This window comes from Ursus americanus, chromosome 4 (genome assembly GCF_024610735.1).
Source record: "Ursus americanus isolate L20-20 chromosome 4, mUrsAme1.1.p, whole genome shotgun sequence".
Lineage (NCBI taxonomy): Eukaryota > Metazoa > Chordata > Mammalia > Carnivora > Ursidae > Ursus > Ursus americanus.
Window position 1 is genome coordinate 63,157,275 of NC_142130.1, and position 21,995 is coordinate 63,179,269.

General features: G+C 34.1%; 1 protein-coding gene across 2 annotated transcripts in view; it reads right to left on the bottom strand.

Annotated features, from left to right (window-relative positions):
• Positions 1 to 21,995, bottom strand: part of CADM2 (cell adhesion molecule 2) — a 1,025,914-nt gene that overhangs the window by 139,500 nt on the left and 864,419 nt on the right. For both annotated transcript variants that reach the window (XM_045785420.2, XM_045785418.2), the window contains exon 5: positions 3,005 to 3,175. In XM_045785420.2, the coding sequence (XP_045641376.1) occupies positions 3,005 to 3,175 (171 nt within the window). The remainder of the gene's footprint in view (positions 1 to 3,004; positions 3,176 to 21,995) is intronic.

The following is a 21,995-nucleotide window of genomic DNA, read 5'->3' on the forward strand; positions in this document are numbered from 1 at the left end:
ATGCACACTGAAATATAGTGAACAGCTAAAAATGCCCAGAAAGTGTATATATAATAGCTCCATTTTAATTTTAGACCCCAAGAAAGTTAAAAATGACTGGCTGCTAACAATTGGCATCTGACAGCTAAACTGAAATATTCTCGACAAATGTAAACAATTCTCTAGAATCTAAAAAAGAATCAGCTAGAGCCGCCTGGTGACTATGGGGTGGAAGAAGGCAAAGGCAAGTCTATTCCATGTCCAGGTCTGACACACGACAGAGACCAGGACACTCAGCAACCACAAAAATTTAGCATGATTAACTGCTACATCTTTACAATAGCGAATCTAATTCTGCTTTAATGTTTTTGCTTCCTAGGTAAAATTTACCAACATACACATGCTTGATTTGTCCTCAGTACTGACAGCATTCAATCTAGAATTCTCTTTATAATATTCAGGACAAACCCAAATCCTGAAACAAGGCTCTTCAAACTCTTTCTTGCCAGTACCTAGAGAGTCACCTGGTTTGCCTCTTCTTTACCATAGCAAACTAAAATATCTGATTTTGCTTGACTATTGGTGGGTTTCTGGTTATTAGTCTTTGGCTGGTGACCTTTAATATTTTTATGACTTAATTTTTATTATTTTATTATATGTTGAAATTACAGTTAAATTAGTAATTAAATATTATTGTTAAATCTTCATTTTATATATAAGTGAAAAAAAGTTCAAGTCAAATGCTGATAACCTGGGTCCTCTCAACATATCAAATTATACAATTTTCCACATTTTGAAAGACATGTTGATAAAATCAGAAAAAACAGGAAAGGGAAGGTGCTATAGGCTGAATGTCTGTGTCTCTCTAAAATTCGTATGTTAAAGCCTAATTCCCAATGTGATGTATTAACAGGTGGGGCTATTAGAAGTTTATAACTAGGATTAGTACTCTTACAAAAGAGACCCTGGAAAGCCCCTTAACCCTTTCTGCCGTGTGCAGACACAGAGAGGAGATAGCCATCTATGAACCAGGATGAAGCCCCTTACCTGCTCTTTGATCTTGGAAATTCCAGAATCTAGAACTGTGAGAAATAAACTTCTTTGGTTTATAAGCCACCCAGGCTATGGATATTTTTGTTACAGCAGCCTTGAACTAACTAAGGCAAGTGGCATTCATTGAAAGTTCATTAAATGCCATAAACAAAATTGTCTAGTTTGATCCTTGTAGAAATGAATTATCTAATTTATACATAAAGCTCAAACAGTAATTGTCCCAAGGTGTCACTGCAGGTAAATGTTGAAATTTGAAGATAATCTCAGTTTGGGCTCTAAAATATGCTTGCTGTGGAATTTGTTTCAATGAAAACAAGAGGAAAATTAATGAAACTAAATATAATTGAAAGTATTTAAAATATGATAATTTCAATTACTATTAAACTAAGAATAATTAAAACACAATGAGCAATAATTAAAAATCATAATCAGCTTGACATTTCTCTATCAAAAAGTGAAAAAAAAATCTGGTCCTCGTGGCATATTTCTGATCTTCCCTCATAATTACTCTCCAGTTATCCCTCTACTCTATTTTTTATTTAAATATATGTATAACATAAATATAATAAATGTTTATCATAATACATATATATATATGTTATATACTAACACATACACACTTTCCTTGAACTCCACTCCCATTTCTCAAATTGTACTCCTTATCACCTCTGCTTTTTTTTTTTCCCATAGCACTTAATACACAGCATCCTATACATTGTTTTCATTTTTTTTGCTTTTCTGTCATTCTTACCGAGAATGGATACTGTAAGAAAACTGGAGTTTGTTGCTGGTGGTGGTGGTGGTAATTTTGACACATGAAGACAATCTTAATTTGTTTTGTTAATGTTATCTTTTTGTTCACTTATGTAACCCCAGTGCCTAAAATAATGCCTGTTTCATAGTTGGCACTCAATAAGTTCTTGTTGAATAAAGAAATAAATACAAAAACCAAAAACAAAGTGAGGATTTAAAAGACTGGTACTTAGATTTAACATTTTAGGATTTAATGTAATGTTACATCACACAAATTCTAAACTCAAACTATAACTTTATCACAAACAAAAACTTTCCAATATTTTAAAAAAATGAAGTAATACAATTCAGAAATGCAATCCCCTGGGCTCTACTTTTTTCAATTTTATCTTATATATTTCAGTTGATTCATTTTCACGTGGATAAATATTTCCAGATCACCTGTTATATTCCAGGGTCTTGTTAACTAATAAAACATCATGATTAAAGTCTACCATTTGCTAGTTGTGTGAACTTGGCCAAATGACTCAACCACTATAACCTTCAGTGTCTTCATCCATAAACTAATTAAAGAGGGTAACTACTCATCAGGTTTTTATGCTGATGCCCTAACATGAGACATGAGATAAAATAATGCCAGCGAAGCCTTTAGCACTGCCCCTGGACCACTGGAGTCATCCAATTAATGTTGTTCCTATCACTTGTCAGTAACGATGAAGTTGATGAAGAAAACATAATGGATATGCCCATGTATTTATAAAGACTTAGAATATCTCATATAGAAGTTAAAAATTGTCTAATTTTAAAAGCACAGATAGGACAACATATTTATGTATAACAAAGTTAATTTTGTACAATAAGGTCCATCAAGGCCCTCTCAGATTCCCCACCCTCACTGACTCTGCCAAAATAACTACTCTTCGTACCCCACCCACAGGCATACACATGCCTCAAGTCATCAGCTGGAACATAATTAGAAGTTTTAACCTTTAATAAGGATATTTTCTTTATTTCACTTCTTTGTCAAGAGTGATATTCAGGCAAGGACTACCTTCCTCTGAATGTGATTAATACTAGTGAGAGTAGTTGTACTTCACTTTGCTGAAGATTTTGCTGCACACATGCAGTAGTACTTCAGGATAGTGTGAAATGATTTTAAATGTAGATGAAGAGATTTGCTTCTGCTGAGATAAATAGGAAGGGAGTAGCATTTACTTACAGTGTATTTCTAGCACCTGCATGGCCACCTGAGGGGTGGCATTGAGAGATTCATGGTCTACTCTGCAGATCACAGCCACGCCATCGTCGCTCCGGTCCACTCGGAAATCCAGTGTGCTGCTGACGGTGAATGTCTTGCGATTTGCATCCTCTTCTTTTAAATATTTTACGTCTGAAAATAAAACGCAAGTTTTTAAAATTCTGTGACATTAGATTTCAAAATGTAACAGATTCCATTTACTCGAGACACAACTGGAAGCAACATCTCCCTCTCTTTTTCAATTTTTAAAAAGCAAATATTTGTTAATTTAACATTTAATCCATTTCAGTTTGAGAAAATAAAAATACAACTACTTTGGAAATAAAATTTAAAAGGTAACTACATAAATAAAATAAAAGGGTGGGACACAGAACTATATTTCTTCCATGTCAGTTTTTTTTTTAATACTCCATTTGAGAAATCAGGCCATCTTACAATATTAATCTTCTTTCTTTAGATTTAAATTTTACATAAAGATAATCTTAATTCTCTGAGCCTCAAGTAGAGTTGGGAAGGCCAAATTCACAACATCTGGTTATGCCTAAAAGAAAGTACAATGTATTTGAGCTATGATTTCAACATGAATAATGTGAGATGACAATAATTGCTAGAGAATACCTACAATGAGAAGATGTCATCTTTTATAAAGAAAAGGAAGAGGACATGGATGCAAAAATTCTCAACAAAATACTAGCAAATCGAATCCAACAATACATTAAAAGAATCATTTACCACAATCAAGTAGGATTTATTACTGGGCTGCAAGGGTGGTTCAATATTTACAAATCAATCAAGGTGATACACCACATTAATAAAAGAAAGGATAAGAATCATATGACCCTATCAACAGATGCAGAAAAAGCATGTGACAAAGTATAGCATCCATACTTGATAAATCACTCAACAAAGTAGGGATAGAGGGAAGATACCTCAGCATCATAAAGGACATATACAAAAGATAGTTAATTTAATCCTCAATGAGGACAAACAGAGCTTTTCCTCTACAGTCAAGAACAAGACAGAGATGCCCACTCTCCCCACTGTTATTTGACATAGTTCTGGGAGTCCTAGCTTCAGCAATCAGACAACAAAAGAAATAAAAGGCATCCAACTAGGCAAGGAAGAAGTCCAACTTTCACTATTCACAGGTGACATGATACTCTATGTAGAAAACCCAAAAGACTCCACTAAAAAATTGCTAGAACTGATACATGAATTCAGTAACACTGTAGGATACAAAATCAAAGTACAGAAATCTGTGGCATTTCTATACATCAATAATGAAGCAGCAGAAAGAAAAATCAAGGAAATGATCCCATTTATAATTGAAATAAACCAAAAGAATAGGAAATAATAGGAATTGGAAGAACAAATATTGTTAAAAGCAATCTAGAACATTTAATGCAATCCTTATCTAAATACCAACAGTGTTTTTCACAGAGATAGAACAAACAGTCCTAAAATGTGTTAGGAACCCCAAAGACCCCAAATAACAAATGCAATCTTGAAAAAGAAAGCCAAAGCTGGAGGCATCACAACTCCAGACTTCAAGCTATATTACAAAACTATTGTCATTGAAACAGTACCGGCACGAAAGCAGACAAATTGATCAATAGAATAGAATAGAAAACCCAGAAATGGACCCACAACTATATATAATCTTTGAAAAAAAGGAAAGAATATCCATGGGAAAAAAAAGACAGTCCCTTCAACAAATGATGTTGGGAAAACTGGACTGCACAACATGTAGAAGAATGAAACTGGACCACTTTCTTACACCATACACAAAAATAAATTCAAAATGGATGAAAGACCTAAATGTGAGGCAGAAAAACATCAAAATCCTAGAGGAAACACAGGCAGTAACTTCTTTGACCTCAGCCATAACAACTTCTTACTAGACATATTGCCAGAAGCAAGGGAAACAAAAGCAAAAATGAACTATTGGGTATTCATCAAGATAAAAAGCTTCTGCACAGCAAAGGAAACAATCAACAAAACTAAAAGGCAGACCATGGAATAGGAGAAGATATTTACAAATGACATATCTGATAAAGGGTTAGTATCCAAAATGTATAAGGAATGTATCGAACTCAACACCCAAAAAACAAATAATTCAGTTAAGAAATGAACAGAAGACATGAATAGACACTTTTCCAAAGAAGACATCCAAATGGCTAATAGAGACATAAATAGATGCTCAACACCACTCTTCATCAGGGAAATACAATCAAAACCACAGTGAGATACCACCTCACACCTGTCAGAATGGCTAAAATTAACAACACAGGAAACAACGGATGTTGGTGAGGATGCGGAGATAAGGGAACCCTCTACACTGTTGGTGGGAATGCAAACTGGTGCAGCCACTCTGGAAAATAGTAAGGACGTTCCTCAAAAAGTTAAAAATAGAACTACCCTATGACCCAGCAATTGCACTACCAGGTATTTACCCAAAGGATAAAAAATTCTGATTTGAATGGACACATGCACCCCAACGTTTATAGCAGCACTATCAACAATAGCCAAATTATGGAACTAGCCCAAATATCCATCGACTGATGAATGGATAAAGAAAATGTGGAATATTATCTAGTCATCAAAAATAATGAAATTTTGCTATTTGCAATGATGTGGATGGAACTAGAGTGTATTATGCTAAGTGAAATAAGTTAGAGAAAGACAAATACCATATGATTTCACTCATGTGGAATTCAAGAAACAAAACAGATGAACATAGGGGGGAAAAAAGAGAGAAGCAAACCATAAAACAGACTCATAAATACAGAGAACTGAGGGTTGCCAGAGGGGAAGTGGGCAGGGGAAGGAGTTGAATGGGTGATGGACATTAAGGATGGTACTTGTGCCGAGCACTGGGTGTTTTATGTTAGTGATGAATCACTAAATTCTACTCTTGAAAGTAATATTACACTATATGTTAACTAACTGGAATTTAAATAAAAACTTGACACACACAAAAAAAGAGAAAGATTTTACTTGAAAAAAAAGGAAGAGGACAGTCATCTGAATAATTTGAATATTTAAAAATATATATTTGCGGTGAAATTTACATTGAGATAAATGTTCTTCACTTGGCTGAAAAATTTATTTCAGCATGAATGAAATAAATCTTGAGGAATACTTTTCTCAAGATGTGTATTCATTTTTTTTTAAAGATTTTATTTATTTATTTGACAGAGAGAGATAGCCAGTGAGAGAAGGAACACAAGCAGGGGGAGTGGGAGAGGAAGAAGCAGGTTCCCAGTGGATGAGCCTGATGTGGGGCTCCATCCCAGAAAGCCAGGATCATGCCCTGAGCCGAAGGCAGATGCTTAAGGACTGCACCACCCAGGTGCCCCTCATTTATTGATATTTAAACTTACTGTGCATGATTAGAATTCATTGTTAAATGGTACACTCAGGGATTATTTGTTCTTTATGGAAAAGAGATTTAATAATATTTTCATTTAATTTAAAATTTCTTAAGTCTAAAGTAGCTGATAAGAAGAGGGTAATTTTAATGGATTAGAAATCAAAATGATAGGCTAAAGATATTATAACAAGATCTTAAATGTGAAAGAGAAAGCTGTTCCATTTTCTTGTTCATTTCAAATGAACAATGATAATTTCAGGGAAAGAGTTATCTTGAATAAAGTACATAAAATATTTGATTTTACTACATATTAAATTACTTTTAAAACATTTAAAGACATATTTATAACAACAAAGTATGTAAGTTCAGCTTCTCCATTTGGTCTATGCAAAGATTTGACTTTGAAAGTAATATTGAAATTGAGATACCTGGTGGGTAGATATTTGCATGGTCCATTGAGTTTTACTTATTTACAGAGAAGTCTGACTTTATCTTATTGATTGATTTAAAAAAAAACAGAATAAATATTAGTAAAGGATGAAACTAGGTAAATGTTCCTTGTCTTGTTCTTGAAAATATATGATTGTGTTCAAAAATTATGAAAAAAATATTACCCAATTAAGACTTTACCATTAAAATTTTTATGTAATTTAGACAGCTCTGAGAGTAAGAAAAATTTCTAACATTTGAAAAGTAGAAAATTTCTAACATTTGAAAAGTAGAAGAACATTTAAAGCTCAATTCTGTCTTATAACTATAAATCAATCATACAGAATACAAGGTTTTTCATAAATATGTCTTATGAAATAACTCATTTTTGCTAACCAAAGTCATTTTTGAGATTTTTGCTTTTGAAAATTAGTTTCAATCTCAGTTAAAAAATATTAGAGTAAAAGATGGAATTACTTCCTTTCAGTCAAAATATGTCAGGATAACACATATGCATTTATAGTCCTTTGTTATATTTATATATATATATGTGTATGTATATGAGATATTTTACTTTTCAGTGTTTATAGATTTATACAAATTGTTGTTTCATTTATATCTTTTATATTCTTTCCTATAAATCTATGGCTAATGTTTTCTTGTTTGTATTCTAAGCAGTGGCAGTATAAGAAAATTTAGATCTCCTAACGAACCACTTTGATAATCATGTTATACAATATATGAAAAATTAATTGCTTAATTTTAATAACAGCTGTATTAAGAACCCACACATCTGCTTTCTTTACCCAATTCCTTTACAAAAGTATCATTTAATGTAATATTAATTGGTCACATAAATCTGATAGCAATTGTATATAACATAAAATTTTAATGAGCATCATCCAAATAGAATAAACAAAAATATAATTTTTTGCTTTTAATATTAGCTTGTGGGACAGCTTATAGGGTTCCTAGAAGCAATAAGATGAATAAGAAAAAACATCAAGAAGAGCCAATCATATTATCTTTCCCTATATTTTACGCTAATCTCCTCTTTATCCCTACCCCCCAAAACAAACAGTACTTAAAATTTATGTCTATTTTTGCTTTCTAGCTTTATAAAATAACTGATGCAGTCACAGTTGTAGAATCAAGAGAAATTTTCTTTATACTGTGAAGTCAACTTGCGTATGTATTCTTGTTTCAAGTTCTGTCTTGTTTTGGGGTTTCTATTTTTTTCTCTTTTGGCAAGTCCTTTCACTACATCGTGATCTAGAGCAGTATTTTTCAAAATGGAATGTACATACACATCACCTTCGGATCTTGGTAAAATGCAGATTCTGATTCAATATTTTGTGGGATGGAGCCTGTAAGTCTGCTGCTGGCCCACGGACATATTTTGAGAGCAAGGGTGAAGTAGACGATGCATCAATACCAGAGATGTAACCAAAGGTGAAGGGGAAATACTGGGACTTACTCTAACTCCCTTTCTCTCTTCATCTTGATCTCTCTCTATCATTTTAATTTAACCTAACCTAACCTCCCATTCTACTTTTACTATTTTAAAATATGTATTTCTTCTCATTATTTTACATTTTTCAAAATATACATTTCATATATTCTATAATGTATTGGTATGATGGTCAACACAAGTTGAGAGCAAGCAATAAACAGAGGTGTTTGTAGAATTACTTTTCCTCATAATCTTTGCTGGTACCCTTCTTTTTTTCCAAAGGAGGTTCTGGACTTTTAACACTTGTTCAAAAATAAGCAGAACAGTGGTTGCTTTGGGTGGGTGGCAGTTAAGAACTGTCTTATTATGCTATCACTGTCTATGTTAGACATTTTCTGTAATGAAAAAAGTTAAAAAGAAACCTACCTAGGAAAATTCCTTAAGTGTGCTTCTCAACAAAAGTTATTTTCCTGAACATTTTTTGAATGTGAAGTCTCAAAGTAAGTAATTATCTACCAGATTTTATATTTATCTTATGAAACTTAGAATGTACAATAGTAGTCTGCTTATATTGGGATTTTAGATCTTGATCTCACCAAGAGCTAAGGTGAGGGAAAAAAAATCAGAAAAGCAGATGTAATCATGAGTGAGACCCCCGGAGCCCCTAAATTAACAAATTTAGAAGCCCTGAATCAGGTTAACTAAGGAACAAAGGTCATTGTGTGTGTGTGGGGGGGGGGTTTACATATAAAACTTTTCATAAAATATCATATCTCAGAAGCTACATCCATATCCATCGTTCCAGATTTATATTGTTAGGTCACCCGCCTCCCTGTCTATAGTTTCCAGCCTCTTTTGGACTGGATTTTTCAAAAGGAAATCATTTAAAGTGCAGTTCCTTGGAAAGTCACCTTGTCTCCACAGTGGTTCTAATCACCCTGAATACAGCAATCTAAATTTTTGTGATGCATTTCCTTTCTGCACTTCTGTGATTTTAATCCCATTTAAACAGATCCAGAAAGAACATACTCTAATTTTCATAAAGGGCAATCTTGTTTTGCATCCTGTGGAAGCCTTCTTTATCAGACATGTACCTAGTGTAGGCCGGTGTCCTTTTTTTTTTTTTTTTTAAGATTTTATTTATTTATTTGACAGAGAGAGACAGCCAGCGAGAGAGGGAACACAAGCAGAGGGAGTGGGAGAGGAAGAAGCAGGCTTCCAGAGGAGGAGCCTGATGTGGGGCTCCATCCCACAACGCTGGGATCACGCCCTGAGCCGAAGGCAGATGCCTAATGACTGCACCACCCAGGCGCCCCAGGCCAGTTTCCTTTTACTCTATTTGAAAGCCACAGCCACACTGGGAACAAGGTAAGATTTAGACACAGCTTCCACCTGTTCCCACTACTGGGAGTGCCATAACTTCTTATCATTGAGAGTTACCTCTTAGGAATTATGTAAGATATTATGTAACTTCTCCTGATCTATGTGGGCCTTTAATTTTTTGGCCATGAAAAAAGCTGCAAGGTTGCAGTGTTTACTCCAGATATTGATGCTTCTGTAGAACCTGAACTTTACTATTATTTTCAGAGTCTGGGTTTATATAAGTGTTTTATTGTGGATCAGATAATTTTAAGGAATTATTCTGAATCCATATAATGGTACTTAATGATTTGACAATTTGTTAGTAAGCTGAATGTATGCCCTCTTGTCATAGAGAAGAGAAAATGTGAGCATTATACGAGATAACTTTATGTCAAAAATTTGAAGTGACCATTTTGGACAACTGGATATGTTGTGTAATTACTGTTTAAAAGAAGTTCTATAGATCAAACTTTCTAAAACTAAATACACCATTTTTAGAAGATAAACAACATATCTTGTTACTTTTTAAAATTGAGATAAAGTAACTATGCCCGGTTAACTCATTCAGTAACTTAGATGCGTATTTTATTTTATTTTTTTAAGATTTATTTATTTATTTGAGAGAGAGAGAGAGCGCGTGCTCAAGAAAGAATGTGGGGGGAGGGACAGAGGAAGAGAGAGAAAGAAACTTAAGCAGACCCTGAGATAAGCACAGATCTCCTGACCCTGAGATCATAACCTGAGCCAGAACTAAGAGTCAGCCGCTTAACCCCCTGTGCCACCCAGGCACCCCTTAAATGTACATTTTAAAATCAGTTTATCTTGAAGGGAATGCCAGTACTTCAAATTTTTTTTTCTTCTCTTAAGGTTAGGTGTTCAAAAAGTATTTTACATAGCATCTTTCTTTAATATTCAAGGTAACTATTTTGTTCCTGCTTTAAACTTTCTTCAGAAGAAACATATCGAGGTCACGTCTTATATGGTAGAACTTTAAGTCTGGTACCCATTTTTATTCATTCACTGGAGAAGACTTCAAAACAGATTCATGAGGCAAATCTGTTTTGCCTAATGAGTGCTCCTTCCTACAACTGCAACCAGAAAGGGGGACTTGTTTGTAGATGCTTCTCATAATGCTTCATGTTTATTAGAGGTGCCAGGGTCATCCTGGTTTTTTAAGCTATGGTTCTACCATTAACCAGCACACAAAATAACTGTTTTACTTGGCAAGAAATTTTACTGAAACTCGGTTCTTGTTAGTAGATTTCAAAAGCTCAAATAGATGTAATAATATTTACAGATACTTGATGAAGAGGAGATACTTTATCTAGATATTCTAAAACCTCTCTTTCGATTTATTCAGACAGGCAGAATGTTATTCTTTGATCAGGTGTCTCTTACATATCATCCCACAGGTCTGCATTGAAAGGTACTATAAATACATGCTGTATGGATCTTGTTATATATACCCCGACTCCATTCAATACATACATATTTGTCTGAAACACGTGGATTCAGAGAGGAATTCTCTTTGTCTCCTGACTCTCAGTACCAGAAAATGTTAGACCTATTCTGTACACTGTTTTGTGGGCCTAATAATTAACTGATCATGCCTCTCTCTTTGTAGTAGCTAAAAGTACCAACAAAAAAAGTTTGTCACCCACCATTAGCAAATGTGAAAGACTTTACGAAAAGAATTCACTTGCTAATCTCACTTTGGGTTTCATCTTATTTTCTTTACTAATTTAGCTGTCATTCCAAATTCAGTTTCATTAACTTTTATGTTAATCATTGTTTTTTTTTTTTTATTAATGCAAATCCTTCTAGCACATAATGAGTTGTAAGGGTCCCTCTCCTTCAAAACAAAAACAAAAACAAAAACTGGACCTAGTTCGATCATTGTTTAATGGCTCAGCAACATTCAAATATCTGTTAATATTTAATACCTTAGAAGAACACAAAGAACTATATCGCTGAGTCCAGTAAAACAATCGGTAAGAAGTAGACTCATCTCCTTTGAAAATTATTAAGGTAAAATCTTAGGTCACTTTCACCCTAGTGATTGATTCCATATTTAATTCTATATTTATATTTATTCAACTCTGTATTTAGTTTCCTGTACCTTAGAAGAACATTTAGAACTAGTTTGCTTCTTCCAAGATAGCATCCAGTAAAAAAGTCACCACCTCTAAAAATTATTAAGGTAAATTCTGAGACCACTTTAACATAAGTGATTCATTTATTCTCTAGATAAAAACCTTGAGCTTTTACCATGTGCTTGACACCATGTCATATTCTACATATAAAAAGCTAGGTGAGGAAATAAATCCCAGTCTGGTGAAGTAGACAGATATATAAATAAATTATTTAAATATTTTAAAAACTATTGGTATGTTCAAAATACCAGAGAATAACGGTTTAAGAATTAATACCTGATCTTTTCTCTGGTCTTCACCCCATCAGATATATCTTTTGAAAAGAGTATGGGAGATAGACCATTTTGGAGAAAAATGGGTACTGAGAACATTAGTTAATAATTGTTGTGAGAACCAAGATAAAGACTAGCTTGTCTTCAAGAAAATCTTCCTTACATTATTATCAGTGTCTTTGAATAATCAGCAGCAATATGAATATTACTTATTATTTTTACAATATTAGTATAATGAACTAAAATATAGTGTTTGTCAGTTTCAACAAGGTCTTCCTCTTTCTGACTTATACAACATGTTCCTGAGCTGTGAGGTATATCCTGCATAGTTTGTGAAATTTATCTTGGGCAATTTCGGCTTAGTTTACACTCTACCTGTTATTCATAAATACAAAACTCCAAAATAGAGGTAGGCAGGGGAAGAAATAATAGTTTTTTGCAAATCTAATCCCAGACCAAAATATTTTATTAGGGACTTCTTAATATTTTATATCTAATGGAATTAGAGGCATAAAATCTAAAAATTTTATCAAAATGGGAACATAAGTTATAATCTTCTATAGCACCTATACTTATTGAATGTGAATTCATAGTGTTTTCCATAACCAGGTTTGCCTTTTAACAGTAAATTCCTCTCCTATCTAATTTCTTTTGTAGACATTCCTCGCCTATTCATTGCCATGTTCTGTAGCACATGCTTCAAGCCAGGTATGATTAAACCTGAAGAGGTATGTGAGTCCAGGGTGACTAATCTCCAGGGTGACAAGCATGAGGCTTTATCTTCAAGAAGAAACACTGTAATTAAACTAGGTTGTTTCTGATTCTTTATCATATATCTTAACATGATTTAAAACCTTGAAGAATTAAAAAAAAATGAAGTTAAAAAGACGTTTTTGAGCATGCATGCATACGTACATCCCACAGCTTGTCCTAGGAAAACCATGATTTAGCCAATCTCATGAGAGAACATAATTCATGAGGCATGAAAAAAGGGTGCAAAATAGAGGAAGAAGCAGGTAGCTGGTGGAAACTATAGACAGAAAGGAAATAAGTCACTATGAAGCCAGTCAATCAGTGAATTCTTTATATCCAGGGAATAACTTTAATGGCTACAACTAGGCTCCCTCATGTTCCTTTCATTTGGCCATGGTCAGTAAAACCTTATAATAACCTCTCTTCACTTGAGAGTAGGTTGAGTGAAACTCAGTGCCATTAACCAAAAGTTTGGACATGAGAAGTCAACTTTCACTTGTACCACTTTCTAAGAAAAGATTTTATATTTTGTGCACTATGTTTCTTTTTTATTTGTTTGTTGGTTGGTTTTTGTTTGTTTGGGTTTTTTTAGGCTGAACCAAAAAGATTACACCATCTGACTGAAAAAAAATTACCTGACTTTAACTCTGATGCCTCGGGGTACTCACTCTATTTGTGTAAGTTATAACGTCCTTTCTTCTATTGAAGACTGAAAGATTTCTTCTATTTTCTATTTTAAAAGGTGTTTTATTGCAGGCCCAAAAAAGATGATAAAAGATACCAGAAAAAAAATTTAGAGCTCATTAATTAGAGTAAACTCTATAAGAAAATAAAAATATATATCCATTTGAGTAAATTCTATAAGCAGCAAAAGTGACTCCTCTGAGACACCTAGGATGATGCCATTTTCCAGTCATCAAAGAATTTATTTTCTGATCTCTCGTAGCATTGAGCACATGTAGGAAAAATCAACCTATCCCTCATGTACCTATTGTGAAAATAAATCATTTGCCTCAGTAAAACATCTGTGTTGAGAAATTAGCTTTCTGAATGGTATAATGTTCCTCTGTACCATGTACTACAATAGTTCTATCAATCAGTTTTCAACCGGTTATATTGTTTTCTGAACAACATATCATTTTTAAATTCCAATTATCCACTAGGACATTCACAAGGTCCAAAATAATTCACTTATCCATAAAATAAAGGATAATTGGGAATTTTAATTTTATTTCTCTCTCGCTTTTTTCTATTTTTTTCTGTTTCTCTTCCATTATTCCTCTCCCTTCTTATCTCTCTTCTTTCTTTTCTCTCCAAATATTCTTAATTGTTATACTTCTGCGTAGTTTTCCTATCCAGCATATAGGACAGGGTCTGGAACATAAATGATGCTTAATAAGTCTGTTCTTAATTAATTAAAATAATGGCCATATTCAGTCAGGTAAAGCATTCCTTTCCTTAGTCTAGTGAGTAGATTCATTCCATATTGACATGTGTAACTTGTGGGCGTTGTCAATTTACCATTTTTCTTTGTAGTGGATTTCTTTTTAAGTCCTCCTATCAGGTCTGGGTGGTTCAGTCAGTTAAGCATCTGACTTTGGCTCAGGTCATGATCTCAGGGTCCTGGGATCAGCCCCATGTCCATGTTCAGGAGTAGAGCAGGGAGCCTGCTTCTCCGTCTCCTTCTGCTTCTCCGTCTCCTTCTGCCCCTCCCCCTGCTTCTGCTCTCTCCCTCTGTCTCTCTCTCAAATATAAAATAAAATAAAATAAAATAAATCCTTCTATCACCACTCTCCTGAAAAACTGAAGACGTTGTTGGTCTAACCTCTGAATAAGTTAGCAGTTTCTGTTTTGGAAGGGCACAGAAGCTAGAGATACATCATCAAAGACTGGAAACGAAACACACTAAATGTAAATAAGTAATCTTTATCTGATGCAGTTCTATTGTTTTATTACCTTTTTCTACTCTCATTGATTACTATTGATTGATTGTCACTTCTTTTCTTTTACTCAGAATTGTATTTATCCTGTGTTTGCCTTTCAGTTCTTCCTTTCACTATTTTCTCTAAGCATAGCAATCCTTAGTGCAGCCCAACTAGATCAGAGTTCCATGTGTCAGAACTTCCCAAAGGTGAGAGTTCAGACATACTTAACTGTATATAAAAAAGGGGAAGAAAAAAGATGGGCAATATAATTTTTAAAAAGACTAATTAAAGGGGCACCTGGGTGGCTCAGTTGGTTAAGCGCCCAGCTCTTGCTTTCAACTTAGGTCGTGATCTCCTAGTTGTGAAACTGACTCTACCCCCACTTCCATGCTGTCTCTCTCTAAAATAAATAAATCTTTAAAAAAAAAACTAAAAAATAACTGAATTAAAAATATATCAAACTATTAAATCACTTCTTAAAATTCATACATGATCATTTCATTTAAAGTTCATGAAAAAAAGCAGAACATCATTAAAAATTACCTATAATTACCAGGAAAAGGGAAATTATGGAATAGTTTCATTTCCTATAGAGGCAAGAAATAAATTTCTAATATAAAATGGTCAAGAAGAGAAATAGAGTTGTATTTTGTGAAAAAAATGTCAGGAAATGAGAGATGAAACAATTTATACGAATAAATAAAGGAATGCGAGGTGATTTATTAGAATAATTTATGAGTCAACATTGTAAAAAGGCATAATATAAAAAAGATATCAGAGGGTGACTTCCACAATATCAGTATAAGGGACTCCGCAGACTCCCTTTCCAGTGAAACAACCAGAACTAGTGAAAATTATTTAAATACATACACATTTATGTTCTCTTAAAAAATGTGCTAATAGTATACAGCAAATTAAGAAGCAATTATTCAAGAAAATCTATTACATCTTAGTAAGAACAAAAGGGTCTGTGGTACTTAAGATATAACCTGATCCTTACCTTCATCCCACATCCCAACTTAGCACAAGGGAGGCTTGCCTCCTGGTGAATGTAACAAAGAAGATGGGACCCCTCCTCCCCACCAGTGACCTTTCAAAGGCTACAGTATTTTCTCAGTAGAGCCAGGCAGCCTCCCTCAGGTATTCCCCTCACTCCTGCTCTTGGTTGCAGAGACACAATTCCAAGTGAATGTGGCTGAGAAGCTGGGGCTCTCTTTCTCTACCTAGTCCGGACTCATAGGCCAAGAATACAAAGACCTTAGTAGGTCTTGCCCCAGGTCACTCATAAAGCAGACATTTCAAGCCAGAGAGGCAAGTCAAGAAAACCAGGGGCGGCCATCACTCCCCCAGCACCCTGCTCATAAAATAAGAGTGAGTGTCACTTCAAAAGTCAAACATTCTGTCAAAGTGAGTATAGATACATTTCACCCTTCTTCATGTGTATCCTCTTAAATTCATTATATCACCTTAAAACAAACAAGTAAACAGACACAATCAAATACACTGCCATTAAATAAAAGTATTACTCAATTAAAGTTAGTGGGGAAGAATATCAAAAAAGAGAAAAGAGAGAGTTGCACCAAGAGAAAACTCCAGACATCTTCAGTGTCTCATCCAGTGTTCAGCAAAGGAAGTGCTGATCAGCTGGGACAAGAACCATCTAAAAGGATTAGAGGAAATAGCACATGATGCTCACGCAGGGCTGGGAACCAACCTGACTGAAAAACCTCATAACTGGCACTGTGGGCACTCAGAAGGATTTTACCCTAGTAATGAGAAAACAATAATTCCTGGAATAAATACTGCTCTGATCTTGCCTAAGAAATTTTTTAAAAAACTCTAAAAGGATTAAACTCTTTCTAAGCAACTTAACCAGAAGGAAGCGTGATAATATTTATAGAGATATGAGAATATTCAGCACCGAAAAGGTAAAATTCACAATGTCTGAAATCCAATCAAAAACTATATTCAAAGAAACAGAAAAATGTTATCTATAATGAGATCAATCAATCAATCAAAACTAACCTAGAAATAATACAGCTGAGAGAAATAAAAGGTAAAGGCACTGAAAATACAAAACAACTCAAAATACATCCAAAACCTAAACATGAAATTTATGGAAGTAATTCCTTATGATTTGGGTTAGGCGAAAATACATGCCTATAACACCAAAGCATGATTCATAAAAGTAAAAAAAATAAATAATGATAAAATAAAAAGGCCGGACTTCATGAAGTAGTACAACCACTTTGGAAAATAGTTTGGAAATGTTTTTAAAAATTGAAAATAGGTCTGCCATATGACCCCATCATTCTGGTCCTAGTCATTTCCAAGAGAAATAAAAGCATATATGCATATAAAGAGTTTACACAAATGTTCATGACTGCTTAATTGTCATGGCCCCACACTATAAACAACCCAAATGTCTGTCACCTGGTAAATGGATAAACAAATTATAGTATAGATCCATACAACAGAATACTTATCAGTAATAAATAGGAACAACTTTTATATATGCAACAACATGGAGGAATCTGAAAATATTTATGCTGAGAAAAATCAGAAGAAAAAGAATATTAAGTGAGTCTATTTATACAAAATTCTAGAAAATGCAAACTAATCTATAATGACATAATTCGGAACAGTGGTTCTGATCTGAGCATGCAGTGGGGAGTGAGCAGAGAAGGTCAGGAGGACAGGATTATAAAGGAGTATGAACAAACATTTGTAGATGATGAATATGTTCATTATCTTGACTGTGGTGAGGTTTCATCACTATATACAAGTGTGAAAATATACCAAACTGTCCACTTCAAATATGTGTATATTGTTTTCTGTTTATTATAGCTCCATAAAGCTGTTTTAAAAAAACTAAAAAGAAAGTTTCTCAATGTTTTTTGGGGATTATTTGCTTTTATCAACCATCCACATTCACATGAAACAATAGTTTTAATCTTTTTCCATAAGATGTCTTATGTATCTTCATAGTGTCTCCTATAGCATCTTGAGGGAATAAACTTCACAGCATTCAGAAACTTCCAGATTGTCCAAGTTGTCTCACACACACACAGATACACACACAACATGCAGGTATTGTTACTGCTATTTTCTTTTCTCCTCTTACATGTCCAGCATGATCCAGATTTAAATGGCAAGGACATTTCCAAAGTGGTAAGTATAAACAAAGAACACGAAAAATCATGATTTATGGTGTACAAGTTTAAATATTAATACTTTGGGTTAATCCTTATCATAAATGACTTTAAACTCAGGGGACACAAGTCTTTCCTTTTTATTTTCTTTTATGTTAAGCTTCAGAGAATTCACAATCCCTGTATTACATGTTGTTATTTCTCTCATTCAAATTAAAGTTTTGTAAAACTTCGTAAAAACATAAAAAATGAAGCATTAGGCCAAATCTAGTTTTGCAACACTGAACAGAATATGTAAATTAAATATATATAATCTACTGTTTTTCTAAGTAGATTTCATAGAATTCAATACAAAACAACAAAAAATGAAACAAATAAAAACAATTATGTGGTTAAAGAATATTGCTAAGATGTTGGCTAATGGAAGTTTTACACTAATACTCAGAAAAGTGCAAATGCTAACGTTTATTTTGACTCGGTTTTACAGAATCTCCTTGTAAGAACAGACTTATAATGTACATGGAATATTAAGAATTATTTTCTAAATTTAGTAGATTGGAACCCCCTTCCTTTGTTTCCTTGAATATCTACTAATACTTGGCTTAGTGGTCTCTAATCCTGTGCATTCTCAAAAAATAGTGAGCTAAGGATCACCAGAGGTACTTAATAAATAGGATTTCTAGGCCTAACATCCAGGAATTCTAATTTTAAAAGTCTGCATTGAGACCAGGAATAGGCATTTTTTTAACTAGCACCTCAGGTGATTCTAATCTAGGCAATCCAAAGGCTACTTTTTGAGAAACACAGCATTCAGAAAATCACTCTCATGCTTCCAAATGCTGAAAAGTATTTACTAACTAGTCTTACGGTAAAATTACACTACATTTAGCCAACTTGAAAATGAGCTGTTGCATTATTTTTGATTGACATTATAGTATATGTCAAAAACCCTGTTCACACAGGGAAACACAGCTCAAGTCAACTTAAGCGAGATGGTCACACATTTGAAACACACAATGTATAATAAGTAAATAACAGTGGTAGAATACAGGGAATACTATTAGGTACCGACAAGCTTCAATGACTCACCACAAAGCCAGGCTTTGCTGGATACGCATGTCCCTCGTAGCATAATTCTGAGGGTAGGGAGGAAGTACTGCACACATGAAAAGCTATGACTATTTTAAAAGGCTAAAACTGTGCTCGCTTCGGCAGCATATATATTAAAAGGCTAAAACTAAAAACGTCCCTCATTGTGAGATGATAAACCTTTGTATGGTCAAAATCCCTTTCCTAGGCATAAGTCACCTAACTCCAAAAGCCTACTAAGCTCAATTTTTAGATTCTACATAATTACTTCAACATTTTAATAAATATTGAATAAAAACATCACATATTTTTGACTAGTTTTTCCTAATACCTCTCTTATTTCCACATGTTCATTACTCAGATCACTCAAACATTGAAGTTATATTATCGTTGCCTTTGTTTTTACTTCATCTCTCAGAATCATTCACCAAGTTCATCTGAAATTTGTCTTCCCTCTCAAATCCATCCTATTTTTAAAAAATCCATTTTATTCCAACTAAAAATTCCATTGTATCCATTAGGTCAGTGCCTTATTAGCTCATGCCTGAAACATCCCTTAAATACTCTTCCAGCCTTCAGATCTCTCCCCATACTCAAGTGCTAGGTCTTAGAATACTCAAGTCCAGTCTTTGCCAGATGTATGACCATGAGAAATTACTCTGCCTCTCTAGATCTCAGTTTTCTGTTATTGTTACAAAACAAATTATCATAAGCTTAATGGCTTAAAGCAACACACACTTATTATGTCACAATTTCCATGGATTAAGCCTTTCCAGAGAAGGCTTAGCCTGGTCCTCTTGTCAGTGTTACCACATGACACTGAATTCAAGGTATTGGGTGGAGCTATGATTCCCACGTGAGTTTTAGGGTCTTTTTCAAGCTCACTGGTTGTTGGTAAATTTATTTCCTTGAGGCTGAATGTCTGAGGTCCCCATTTGGGGACTAGCTGTCACTCAGGAACTGTTTTCAGCAACTAGGGTCACCCACAGCTCTTTGCCACATGACCCCCATAGACAGTTCACAACACTGCTGTTTCTTTCTTCCAGGCCAAGAGGAGAATGTCTCTTTGACACTTCATTCCTTTACAAAGATCACACCTCATTTTATCAAAAGGTTTGCCTTTGACAATCTCCCCTTAATGAACTCAAAAAGGACACATAATTATATCTGTAAAATCCTTTTTGCCATATAAGGCAACATGATCAAGGAAGTGATATCACATACATTACACTCACAAGTCCCTCCTACACTCAAGGGGACAAGATTATATAAGGATGTAGGTCATTGAGAGTTGTCATGGAATTCTGCCTAATACCTTAATGTAAAAGCTAGTAGCTGGAAAAGAAATCTTAAGATTTTATGATAATAACTGCTCAAACAACAAATTAATAATCTTATACATGAAATGAAAAATTAATAAAGTTTATAAAAGTTTATAAAGTTTATAAAATATAAGTTCTCAGGGAGCTGGTAAATTTAAAAAGGCGATGTTCATCTTTTTCCCACACTAAATGGCAAATATTCAGACTTCCTTGCTACACAGAAGATTAAAAGCTGCAGTGAAACCACCTACGGTTTTGAATACAGAGCTATCTAGAGGCACCAAAGGGATTTCTGAGTTAGACTCATGGTGGGGGGGACGAGGGGGAGGATGGATGAAAATTATGTTTCAGTCTACTCTTTAAAGCTTGTAGAAAAAAAAAGTCTCAACCAGTGCCTACAGAATAAATTAAAAAATGCTTAATATGGAATAAAAGATCTTCCAAGATTTAATTGGCCCCGGCCTTCCTGTTTACCTCTCACATCTATATCACACAGAAGGTTCCATGGTTACTTCAAATATGTTTTTACTCTGCACAAATACACGGTTTCTTTCCTTAGAATGTTCTACTACCCACTTGTACCCACAACCCCTATGATGAATTAGATTCATTGTTTAAGATCTGCTTATTGATTTAACAACTATTTACTAAGTGCCGGCATTCATCAATGAACTATTAAGTCTTTACCTCTCCCACAAAGTAGGGCTGCTCTCTGCTTTTTTTTTTTTTTTGTACAAAATCTATAGCCAGATCATGTATCTATTATGATAGCTGTTAAATCTTATATGTCGAGCCCTGAAATGCGAAATGTGAAGGAACGATTTTGTTTTATTTGTTTGTATTTCTAGGACTAATTCAGGGATTGGTACAACTCATTAATCATGGTTTGCTGAAGATAGTAATGATAATAATAATAGTAATAATAATAATGTAATAATAATCATGTCTAAGATGTTTTTAGTGATTCCTCATACTACGAGAACACTTTTTACATATTAGTTCAAACAAAGTCCTTGCAACAGCATTTTGAGGAAAACATTAGTTTTCTCATATACTGGTGATGATTGTAAAGTTCAGAGACAGAGGCAAGACTTTTATATAAGTTATTGATGCTTTGTAATTTTATGTTCTCTATAGCAGTGTAGTTCCCAAACAGGGGCATCAGCATCACTCATACATGTGACACAGTGCTGACAATGTATGTTCTCGGGTTCAGCTGAGACCTACTTTATCAGAAAATCTGGGGTCAGGGCCCTATAATCTGAGATTTAACAGGCACTGTAGGTGATGGTGTCTGCTCAAGTTTGAGAACCAGTGCTCCAGAATCTAATATGGAAATATTGTGACCAAGAAAACATGCTCAGCTATGACTTTCAAACAACTTTTACCCAGAAACTTTGAAATTAAATTCATATGTTAGGTAATGATGGAGGAAAAAAGAAAACAAACAGAAAAATGACTCATCCTGAAGTCAGAAGTCACATTGAAGGTCCATACATCCATTATACAGAGACTGAAACTTAACGCAGTGTCAGTATGCTGACCTGGCCAATGCTTAGTTAAAACATAAGAAAAATAATCCTTTCTCTTGACTGTAATAACTGGGATTTACATCGGTTATAATTCCTCTTTAGAGGAATATATTCTCCGTAGCTTGTTTATCACCCTA